Below are 12,687 nucleotides of genomic sequence, written 5' to 3' on the forward strand. Positions count from 1 at the left end.
TGTAGGTGGAGCCAGAACTGGGTTCCATCAAGAACTCAGATGTATTATTATTTATGGCAATCTACATGGATACATGCGGATTACATTCGCTGATCTGAAATAGGAATGATGTTAGGGGAAGAATCTCTGCCTGTCATTCCCTGGAAGGACATATGATCGACATCATTAGTAATTACCTGAGGGCATGTAATCCTGCCACTGCAACACTGATGGGTTTCTGTCCTGCTGTGATGTAGATAATAATGCCAGGAACCCTGCTGGGCTTCCTAGGAGCTTTGTTTTCATTGTACCAGAAAGACTGATGAAAATGCCATCTCTTGCAAGGAGGCAATGCTGGTCATGCCACAGACCATGAGAAGACTGACTGGGGCAGCTAAGCAGTGCAGGTACCCCCCCCCCCTCCCCAATCTCCTGTCCCAATTGCAAGGGTTAGAAGTTTGTGGGTGATTCTGGATGCCTTTGTCTTTATGGACAAGCAGTGGCCAGATCTGCTTTTTATCATCTTCTATAGGTCTGGCAGCTAGCCCTGTACCTCTCTGCGCAGGACCTTGCTACAGTCACCCAAGAAATGGTCACTTCCAGACTAGACTACTGTAACTTGCTCTACATGGGCTTACCCTTGAACGTGACCCAGAAACTCCAGCTGGTGCAGAATGCAGTAGCTCACTTACTGACTGCAGCGCCTATGTGGGCTCGCATGCAGCCACTGCTCTGCCAGCTTCACTGGCTATCAATTGAGTACCGGATCCAGTTCAAGGTTCTGGTACTGACCTTTAAAACCTTGAGTGGCCTGGGACCAGCATATATATGGGACCTCTTCTCTCTATTTACCCCCTGGAGAGTCTTGTGCTCCAGTGACCAATATCTACTTGTTATCCTTGGCCCAAAAGAGGTCCACTTAGCCTCGACCAGGGCCAGGACCTTTTCTGTCTTGGCCCCCATTTGGTGGAAAAAGCTCCCAATGGAGATCAGGGCCCTGGCAAAGGCAGCGGATAAAACATCATATGACTTCCCTGCTTCAAATGGCCCTAGCTCAGAGGTGGCCAAACTGTGGCTCAGGAGCCACATGTGGCTCTTTCACACATATTGTGAGGCTCTCGAAGCCCCCACTGCACATCAGCCAGCTTGGAAAAGGTATTTCTCTCTTTAAATCACTTCTCCAAGCCAAGTCAGCCAGCAGCTTGGAGAATACATTTAAAGCTGTTTTCTTTCCACCTCCTCTGCCCCCTCCCTCCGTCCCATCTATTTCCCTCCCTCCCTGTCTTGCGGCTCTCAAACATCTGATGTTTGTTTGATGCGGCTCTTACATTAAGCAAATTTGGCCACCCCTGCCCTAGCTTTTGGCCCGCAGAATTATTATCATGTCTTAGCCCAGTTATGGGGCCACATATAAGATGCTTTTATGTCACCATCCTGGTATTTGAATTAATTTATCAGATGTTTTGATTTATAATGATTTATGACATGTTTTTGATGTTAATTTTATATGTTGTTACCTGCCCTGAGCCCATTCTTGGGGAGGGTGGGTTATATATCAAAAATAATAAATAAATATTGTCATGTTCACTGTAAGACAACAGGGTAGGGACATGATTTGGTGACAGAGCATCTGCTTTGCTTGCAGAAGGTTGGGGCAAGCAGACTATTTTGCCATGATGTACCTATACATTTCTCTCGTATTATTATTTATTAAATTGGATTTTTAAACCACCCTCCTCTGCAAAACAGGGCTCAGGGGGATGCATAACTGTGGGATACATTCATATAATAAATACACAATTAAAACAGTTACAATTCAGTAAAAAAAAAAAAAAGCACAACCATCAGCCTAATAGATGATGCTGGAAACTTCCAGTTGTGCCACTGCCTCGTGGGGGAAGGCACAGAGTAGAATTGCCAGCCAGATAGAACTGTCAGTCCTCAACCAAACGCCTTGGGGAACATCTCTGCTTTACAGGCCCTGCAGAACTGCATTAGGTCCCACAGGGGCATGGATATTGCTCAGCAGAGTGTTCCACCAAGTTGGACCCAGGGCAGAAAATGCCCTGGCTAAGGTCAAGGACAGCTGGATATCTCTCAGGCTGGGGACCACCAATAAGTTCTTCTTTGCTGAGTGCAATGCTCTTCTGGGGTTATACTAGGAGAGAAGGTCCTGGAGATATAGACCAACACTCAGAGGCTAAGCTAAGGTACCCTACATTGTGGATCCTGCAATCTGTATATATTATTCAAGCCCAGCATCAATCTCTATTTGCATAATTTATTTTGTTTCTATGAAGCCCAGAGGAACAAGGAACTCCCTAGGACAGTGAAGCTCTTTTCTTCTCAATTGGCTTAATTCCTAGGTCTTTCTCCGTCTTGCTGATAACTGCCCAGCAAGCATTTGCCAAATGATAACGATTACTCCCTGAAAGGTACAATCTCTTACACTTTATTCCACAATGTTTTCAATATGTTATGGAAGAAGGTAAGCACATCTAGACCCACTAGTTCTGCCTGGGCTGCATCCGCACATCATTGGCTACGGCACTATCACTGTGCTACTGCAATCGTTTGCAATCAGATTTTCCTGTGCAGGGAATCCCAGAAGTGAAGGATTGCTGCAGTGCAGCAGCAAACTACAACAACTGCCTGAGAACATTTCCCACCTCTTCTGCTTCGGAATTCTTTAATGGCAAATGCCTAAAGTTGGGGACTTCAGATGCAGAATCCCACCAAGATACTCACTACTGAGCAGAGTCATTGAGTTGATATTCTCGGGACCGGTTGAAGCATTCTTGGATGCCAGAGTCTGCCCAAAGTCTCATCATTGCCGAAAGCAGTTCTGGAGAGAAGGGCTCCGTGTCCTCCATCCGACTGACGACATCGCAGACCATCTTCGCATCAGCCTAGAGAGGGACAGAAGCAGCAGAAGATCATGTTGGTGTACTCCTGGAAGCATCCTTCAAGGCCAATGTTCTCCTGGCACCTATTTATGAATGCAGATTGTGAAGACAAACCCCACTACAGCTTGGCCCCTTCTGTGACCATCTGGCAACACAGCCACATTTTGTGATCAGCTAAATCAAATTCACTATATGGGCCAAATCATGCAGGATTACTGCGTTGAATTTATTCTGCTTTCATGCTTCAAGCTACTTTAAGACTCATTCCGCAGTAGCAGTTGCTCTGCCTCTGAGCTTCTGCTTTCCCCAGATCAAGAGATCGATTCCCCACCAGCTTGACCCATGGCTCCTTCCAGTTCTCCCCGTGTCTTCCTGATCACTGAAAAAACAAGATCAGGAAGACGTGGCGGGAATTGGAGGGAGCTGTGGGTCAAAATGTGGCTATGCAGGAACTGGTGGGGAATTGATCACTTGATATGGGGAAAGGAGGAGCCTGGAGGTGGAGCAACTGCTATTGTGGAATGGGTCTGAATGGGTTGCTTGAGGCCAACAACAAACCAGCTAATATTTTCTAGTGGGCTTGGGAGATCCTTTCCCTTTTCTTCCCTGGTCACCACTGGTCCCAGTCCTCTGTCTCCTGCCAAGCATCCCAGGCCATGTTTCCTGAAGAAATTCTAGGAATTTCCTATTACTGTTGGCAGAACGCTGGTGTCATAATCCTGGGCCTAGAAAGGGATTGAGTGGTGTGCATTATGATGCACCATACAGGCCCCAAATCAATCTACTTGGAAGCACTGTATGATTTGGTGAGTCTGGGAAAGAAAATACAGTAACACCCTCCAATACAGTCTAGAATCCTTGATGCCAGCTAGCAACACTGTGCATTACACTCATTTATAAATATACACCAATGTCACATTTTTGTGTATTTTGCACCCACACCTAAATATAGTATTTTCCCAATTTTCTTTGTGCTCCTTCTCTGTTTTAACATTAATTTCCCCTCTCTTTTTCTTAATACTGTGCATTTGCAGTATCATTAAAAGGGGTAACTGGGATTTGGTAGCTGCTACATCTCTATGGGGAAAAAACTTCCAGGCAAGTAGATCAAAGGCTAGCATGGTGACTGTACATATTGGGAAGAACTCTATATTCATATTTGCCATGAACTGCAATATCTGAAAAAGGGAAGAGGGTAATTCTTTCTAGGCTATTGTAGCAAGTCCTCTTGTTCATCTGTAGCAGTAGCATATCCATACTGCAGCATCTTTCCCTCCCTCCCTCCCTCCCTCTCTCATCTTCTCTCTTTCCTTTCCTTACTGCAATCACCACCTCCCTGGTAAGAGCCAGCGCCATTCTCATTAGAATGCATGCTTTCATTTCTTAGAACTGGAGAAACACAAGAGTCAGAAGGGACTGGCCATGGTCCACTCACAGCCAGCTGGATTCACATACCTCCCTGGCCAAGCAGGGACAGTCGTATATAATTTCTTGTGGCATTACTATAATTGAGGGAAATGGCACACGGAAGAAAACACAATAAAATTGATCACACAGATGCTGCATAATGACTCTGTGGTCAGTGGCTGGCAAGCGAAAGCTTGGATCCTGCCCGTGGAGGCTTTTACCATGGAAAGATTTGCTTGTGGTGAGTCACCACGAATGGCTGTGTGGGCCAAGCCAATGCCTCAGAGATCTGGGTGGGCTGCTGATGAGTCTAAACATGCTTCAAAGGGGTCCTCTATAGATCAAAGTGCACCACCTAGAGCCCAGTATGCAAAAGAAGGGGTTTTCTTGATTTTTCATCTTCCGTTATGATGACCAGTTTTCTTTGGGCTCTGTAGACACTGCTGTGACCTGGATGGCTCAAGTTTAGGGTTGCCAGCCCTGGGTTAGGAAATACCTGGAGATTGCGCAGTTGTGGAAGCAAGAAAAAATACCAGAGAAATCGGATTGGATTGTAAAAGTTATTACATGGAGTGAAATGGACAAGCTAACAAGAACCTTAAGAGACTATGATTTAGAAGTATTTAAGATGGAGTGGAAGAAGTTCAGACGATATGTAGAAAAAGAGTGGAAAATAAAAGGATATTGGACAATTTTTGATAATGACTAAGTAAAAGAGGGAGTAGGATATGAATTTTGGTTCTTATTAATTAAGGGCACCTTTAATAGTAATGTTTTAAGTATAGTACACCGGCGGGGGTCAAGTAACGGGGGCAGGGGTAGGTAGAAAGTAACATATGGGATAGAGGAAAAAAGTAGTTATTAATGATGTAAGAAACAGAATATACTACCATATGTTACTAATAAAAATTTTTTGAAACCGGAAATACCTGGAGATTTTGGGAGTGGAGCCTGGAGAAGGTGAGGTTTTGGGGAAGCAAGGGAACTCAGCAGGATATAATGCCACAGAGAGTCTACCCTCTGAAGCGGAGGGGGAATGATCTCTGTTGCCTGGAAATCAAAAGGTGCCAGCTGGAGATCTGCAAGTGGCACCTGGAGGTTGGGAGGTTGGGCCCTCTGCCTAGGTGTCACACAGCAAAGACCAGGGAGGGACTCTACTGGCTGCCACCACTTTGGTTAGGGTCTATGTGGGAAGACCGAGAGCACCAGTCTACCCCATCTTCCTTATTAGCAAGTACCGTTTAACTGTGACCAAAGGGACATGAGGATCCAGGCAGTTTAACAATAACAACAGGTTTATTATAAGTGCTCAAAAACAATAAGTGGTTTGTAAAAATTTTAGTGCAACAGGGAATACAGAAAAACAGTAAAGGTGAGTACAAAGAAATAAAAACCCCAACACAACTATCTAAATGTTCCCTTCTCTAATCCCAAGAGACTCACTCACCCTCCTTGGATAAGGGATTCCCTCCTGCAACCTTCTCTCCAGACTGCAACCTGTCCAGAGCTTGGCCTTTTTATGCTTTCCCTCCTAGGTCCCACTCCTCTGGGCAAGTTTCCACTCCAAAACTGCTTTCACCCAATCAGAGGGACAAAAGGAATCTTGGGAGCAGGATTGGATCTAGGTGGGAACAGGGGGCAGCCACCCAGGGCACCAGAACAAGGGGGGGCACCACCAGCACCCCTTTTCCCTCCAAAAATTGGTAGATCTTCATGGTGGGGGGCACCATTTTTTAACTTTGCTCTCTCTCCAAATATAGGTACCTCTGACCATGCCTGGGAAATGTAGGCTCACCAGCAACTCCTTGGTAGGCTTCTCCAGGCCACACTAGGCCTAAGATCATGACACCAGGCTAGTCTAATCTTATCAGATATCAGAAGCTAAGCAGGTTTAGCTCTGGAAGTTCAGCCACCTGGTAAGTTCTGAATTGCTCTGCAGAAGCAGGTAATGGCAAAACACCTGTTTGGCTCTTACCTGGAAAACTCCGCTGCAACTTGATGGCCCTTTGCACACACAGCGACTGCTGGTTGTGAGGAGGCTCAAAAACATTTGAAATCAATAAAAAAATACATACAGGGCCTACAACAATACTGAATATTTTTGAAAGTATTGTACTGGTTGCTTCCCTCCCCCTTGCTTCTTATTTTAGGCTTTGTTCAAAACAAACAAACAGAAAAACCCCCCAAAGCAAAAACATCCCTTGTTACTATGTTATTGAATGTTATGGTTGGTTTATTTGATTTTATGGTAGTTTTATGCAGATTTTTATTTAGATCCTGCTTATCTCCCTCATCAGGACCCAAATTGGCTTTGTGTTTTGTTCTCTCCTCCTCTATTTTATCCTCATAAAAACAGTCCTGTGAGGTAGGCTGGGTAGAAGACTGTGATAGGCCCCGGGTCACCTAATAGGCTTTCATGGCACCCTAACCACCCCTCCATGCCAGCCCTCAATTTTATAAGGGTTCTTACAAGTCTGTGTTTTATGGTGTTTAAGTGCTGATTTTATCTTGTGCTGTTTATTACTGTTATATTGGATGCAACTTTGAAAGCCTCTGTTGATTGAGAATGCAGGGTAGACATTTATTTAATCAAATAATTGCAGCAAATGTATAAATGCTATAAACTTAATCATATAATTGCTATAAATGGTAAAAAATGGCTGGTGCCCAGAACAATCATGAAACAGCAAATCCCAGTCACCCAGAACAGGGTAGGGATTTCTAGGTACTCTGGAGACATCCTTGGCAAGCAGAAGAACAAATATGATTCTGTAAATGAATGAAAAGGGGGAAAGGACAATAAAACCAGATGGATGAGGAGGACTGAGTTATGCTCCAGGAGACATGGAATGTTAAAAGCAATTGGAAGTTACTTAAAAGGAAAAAAGACGGGGAAGAGAAATCAGTCTCTTCAAGCCCCTGAGAATTTATAAGAACACAAGAGAAGCCATGTTGGATCAGGCCAATGGCCCAACCAGTCCAGCACTCTGTCACACAGTGGCCAAAACTCAGGTTCCATCAGGATGTCCACCAGCAGGGCCTGAGGGGGCGATCTTGAGGGTGGTATCTCAACTGTACTACATCAGTTGAGTAATTCATGCTTATTAATCAAAGGGCTGTGCAACACAATCACATTTTCAAAAAAGAATTGCTGACATAGAAAATAAAGTGCCCAACCAGTGAATGGTTGCCAGGTACCGCCCGGCAACCAGTAGGACCACCATGCAACACCACCATGATACCATGTCACTTCTGGTACAAAAACTGAAAGTGACATAGGTGGCTCTAGGAATAGTTGGAAACTCTATGGTAATCATGGAGTTTCTGGTGATTCCTACAGCTACCCTATGTCACTTTTTTTTTTTTACTGCAAGTGACATAGCATGCAATGCTACGGTTTTTTTTAATTAAAAAAAATCCCACCATTGCTTATAGCAACAGGGCAATGGGACCCCCAGCTGTATGCTAGGAAGGATATTCCATAGATGGGCATGAGCACAGAAAAGCCCCATTCACAACTGGATAGTTGCCTAACCTGTGAAAGCTACAGGCAGGCATCCAGAGGTGGGTTGCCACAAAGGTCAACATAAAAATGGTGCTTTGGGTGCTCTGGTCCTAGACCATTTAGTAAATCTTAGAATCAGAACCAACACTATGAAACACAGCAGAAGTCAAATGTGGTTTAGTGAGACCGTTTGCTCAGGGAGAAATCAAGAGAAGCAGTGAGATTTTCAGCAAGGACAGCACGGTGTTAACCCCCATGGCATTAAGGACACATGTCTTGGATTCCCAGCCTTCTGCTTAATGACATCAGACCAGAAGTTCAAATAAGTGAAATTATCACTGTTTACACTTTTTTTTTTAAAAAAAAGAAACCTCTCTTTAATCGCTCTAGGGAAGGTGGCACTGCCACACAGTTATGTGTGTGATACACTTCAAATAATGCATGAAGTAAACCTCTGAGTTGCTGTTCCCCCACCAGCCATTTGGTATGTAACATTATTGCTGTTTGCATCAGTATTACTATGTGCTGTTAAATTCTACTGCTTCTCCCCCTGGGAACACAATGCCTTCCAGTATCGTCACATCATTTCTTTAGCTGCCTGTCGCTTGCATCTGATTCACACATACACAGACAGTGATAGTTTTCTCTGCCCTTGATGACGAACAGCTGAAAACTGGTCCCATTTGAGAGAATTCCACTTGAGAGGTTGGGAGGTGGGAAGACAGTTCTACCTGCCCTGTCACCTCTGGGATGGCTCGCTCATACATGCAAACTTCCGTACTTAACCCACATCAATTTGGCTTTCGTCCAGGTCATGGGACGGAGGCGGTTCTGGTTGCCCTCACAGATGACCTCCAGAGGCACCTGGATAGAGGTGGCTTGGCGATGTTGATGTTATTGAGCCTGTCGGCGGCGTTTGACACAGTTGATCATTAGCTGCTGACCCGTCGCCTCGCTGATGCTGGGATTCAGGGGTTGACCTTGAAGTGGCTCTCCTCCTTCCTCCAGGATTGGGGACAGAGGGTGGCGGTTGGGGACAAACTATCCCAACGACACCCACTCATGTGTGGTGTGCCGCAGGGAGCGGTTCTTTCCCCGATGTTGTTTAACATCTTCATGCGCTCACTCGCCCGAGTTGCTCAGAGGCATGGGCTGGGTTGTCACCACTATGCAGATGACACCCAGCTCTACCTGTTGATGGGTGGCCAGTCCGACTCCACCCCAGATGATCTGTCCACAGAGTTAGAAGCTGTGGCGGGGTGGCTCAAGCTGAGTGCACTGTAATTAAATCTGACGAAGACGGAGGTCCTGTATCTAAGCCATCGCAGTCCGGGACCAGAGGTCCGTTTACCAACCCTTGACGGAGCGCCCAAAGTTAAAAGTCTAGGGGTGTTCTTGGATCCCTCCCTAATAATGGAGGCCCAAGTAGCTGCCACTGCCAAGTCAGCTTTCTAACATCTACGGATGGTGAGGCAGTTGGTCCCCTTTCTCAAACTCGATGACTTGGCCAGGGTCCTGCATACCTTAGGGACTGCCTTTCCCTGTATATGCCCCAGCGAGCACTTCAGTCCAGGTCTCAAAACCTGTTGACAGTCCCCAGCATCAAGGAAATTAGGCTTCAGTCAACCAGAGCCAGGGCCTTTTCCGTGGCTGCACCTAGCTGGTGGAATGAGTTGCCAGAGGATGTTAGGGCCCTGTGAGAGCTTCCACAGTTCCACAGGGCCTGTAAAATGGCACTCTTCCATCTTGCTTTTCCATAAGGACAACTTACAGCAATGGATTAGGCCCATAAACCAGAATTTAACATCATTCTGGACTTCCTACCACACTATGGCGATATGGGGTCCATTGGAACATCTAAGATTGACTATACTGCTACCATCGAAACTTAATCACATCATGAATTATTGTACCAGCATCTACTGTTATATTGTTTTTATGTTTTATGTATTATGGATGTTTTCATCTTGTTTGGTCATTTTTTTACCCTAACCTGTGAGCCGCCCTGAGCCTGCCTTCGGTGGGGAGGGTGGGATACAAATAAAATAAAATAAACTATCATCTAGCTTAAGTGCGAATGTCTGAACCAGAGGTTTAGGAGTATCGAGCAATGAGAGGCAATGTGGTAGAGAGGACGGGGTATCTGGATCCAGCATCTAATACATCCAGTGGAAGAGCCTCTGCTTTGCATGCAGAAGGTCCAGTCCCAGGTTCGATTCCTGGAATGTCCAAGTTAAAAAGGACCAGGTGGTCAGTGATGTCAAAGACCTCTGTCTGAGACTCTGAAGAGCCAATGCCAGTTCTGATTCAACAGTACTGACCTTGTTGGATTGATGGTCTGATTCAGTATAAGGTGTGTGCACTGAGACCCAACTTTCCCCATGAAAGCTTGTTAAGTGACCTTGGGCCAAACACATTGTCTCTCAGCCTAACCTACTTCACAGAGTTGTTGTGAGGATTTTAAAAAAAGGAGGAGAGAATGATGGACACTGTCCTCAGCTCCTTCAAGGAGGATTAAGATAAAAATGTACCAAATAAATGCATGTACGTAAGCCCTAAATGAAGACCATTAACAGAAATAATGGATACCTTAGTCTGGAATTTGCCCCCAGTCCCATATAATAATAATAATACTTAGGGATGATCAAACATCCACCAGTTTAGATCATGTCCTGTTTGCCAGTTGCGAATAGAGACCTGATTTTTCAACTATCATTTCAACATTTTGTCGATCTGTTCACGTGTGTTCAGCAGGTTGTTTCACTGTTTTCCAACGCAGTATAGAGTAACTGAGGTTTTGCACATGTGCTTTTTCACACAGCCTGATGGAGTTCTACTACCACCCCCCCCCCCATCCTTGTCGTGAAACTCCTCTGCTCAGACTATCGTTTAAATGGAAAATCAGATTGTTAGGCTGAGAAACAGAGACTGGCAGGGATCTTTGCAAGAAAGGTTGATATGATAACTCCCATATTGCAAAGGGAAGGTAAGGATGTAGCTACAAGACAGATTGCCTTGAAGCCCCTACCTAGATAGGACAGGCAAGCCCAATCTTGTCAGATCTCGGAAGCTGAGCCGTGTTGACTCTGGCAAGTACATGGATGGGACTCCTTGGAATACCAGCAGTTGGGAGGCAGAGGCAGGCTTTATTCAGCCACCTCTCTGAATATCATCCAGGTCCCCAGTAGGGGTAGTCACCAGAGGTGGCCATGACTTCCAGATGCACATATACACACTCACACATGCACACACACACTTGCATATATAAATATAAAATAAATTTTTAAAAGACAGATTGCCTTGGCTATGGACTTATAGAAGTTCTTGTGTTGGTTGGTGGACATCATGAGGATTTTTATATCAGATGTGCAAAGGGAGCGTTGGGCCTCTCAAAAACACACTGGTCCCTTTCTCCTTGCAACTGTGGCATATGGAGAGAAGAAGCTTCATCTCTCCCTTATGCACCATTTTTGTATCCTCAAACTGCCCCTATGGAGCCATTATAGGCTCCCTTGCAGAATCACGCTACTTACATGGCTGCATGTCATTTTAGTTTATTTTTTTTGCAATACAGTCAACAGTATCTCTGTTGGGCAGTTTGAGAACACAAAATCAGCATACAGACTGTGGGGAGGATACATGTGATGCCACTTCTCCCCGCATACTGCAATCATGAGCAGAAATGAACTGGCATGCCCCAAATCCCGTTGCCAGTGTTCCTTCTAAGTTGAGTTAGTGTGAGCTAGCTCACAGATTTTTAGCTTCCACCTCTCACTTTTTTTTGTCTTAGCTCAGGAAGGATGACCCCAGAGCACACTAATTTATGCAGTAGCTCACAAATTTAATGCCAGTAGCTCACAAAGTAGTCTGATACAAAGCCCTCTTGTCTTCCACCAACAGAGATGAGGACTGTTGTGTCTTGCATTTCAGTCCCGAAATTACAACACAGCGGACGCTACGGAGGTGACCAGTGGAAGTCCACTGGTCCCCGGATGTAGCTCCGCAAATACGCTCTGCCAATCAAGATCTGTGGCGGGAAGTTTAACTGGCCAGGATTGGACCTTGCCAGCCTGAGGGTTGTTTCGGTGTATGTATATAATCAGGACCCGGCCCGCGTTGCCTTGCCTTGTGATGTACTCGCTAATAAAGCATGTTGCCTTCCACACGTCTTGTCACTCAGTACATTACAAGGACACTGTGAGATGTAGTGAGGCCCTTATGAAGGCTACTTATTGAGTTCATAAAAGAGGCAGGATTTGAACCAGGGACTTTCTGATGAGTCATATAGCCACAGTTCCTTCATGCTAATTGAAAGACCAGTCTGGTTCAGCTGCAATCATTAACTATTTGAGCCCTAAACTGAAAGTCATTTGTGCTGCTATCTTGCAGGGGTGGCCAATGGTAGCTCTCCAGATGTTTTTGCCTACAACTCCCATCAGCCCCAGCCAGCATGGCCAATGGCTGGGGCTGATGGGAGTTGTAGGCAAAAAAAACCATCTGGAGAGCTACCGTTGGCCACCCCTGTTATATAGTATCCCATTCTTGTCTGTCTCTCTCTCTCTCCCTCTCCTTTTCTTGTAGAATATTCTCTTTATGGCGGTTTCTTTATTGGCCAGACTGCAACATGCTCAGTAAGCAGTGCTGTACCTCCAAAGTAATGAAAGCAATCTTTTTTATTTCCTGGCTGCCTGCCGCCTGCAATCACATTGCCAAGCCCAAGAACCACCACGGCTGGCCCTCCCGGTAGGCAGATTAAGCAGCCGCACAGGACTGTATTTCTGCCACAGCAGCAGCAAAGGGGGGGAAACTTTCTCCTTCTGACGTCACTTCATTCGATGCGCTTCTTCTGCTCTGCAACAGCAAGAACGGAGAAAGGACAAACACCCTGAA

The 12,687-nt window shown here is 45.5% G+C and overlaps 1 protein-coding gene across 2 annotated transcripts in view; it reads right to left on the reverse strand.

The window, feature by feature from the left end:
- GNAO1 (G protein subunit alpha o1) overlaps positions 1–12,687 on the reverse strand; it is a 239,445-nt gene that overhangs the window by 61,857 nt on the left and 164,901 nt on the right. For both annotated transcript variants that reach the window (XM_060253987.1, XM_060253988.1), the window contains exon 4: positions 2,728–2,888. In XM_060253987.1, coding sequence (XP_060109970.1) covers positions 2,728–2,888 — 161 coding nt within the window. The remainder of the gene's footprint in view (positions 1–2,727; positions 2,889–12,687) is intronic.

Source organism: Heteronotia binoei, chromosome 14 (assembly GCF_032191835.1).
Source record: "Heteronotia binoei isolate CCM8104 ecotype False Entrance Well chromosome 14, APGP_CSIRO_Hbin_v1, whole genome shotgun sequence".
NCBI lineage: Eukaryota > Metazoa > Chordata > Lepidosauria > Squamata > Gekkonidae > Heteronotia > Heteronotia binoei.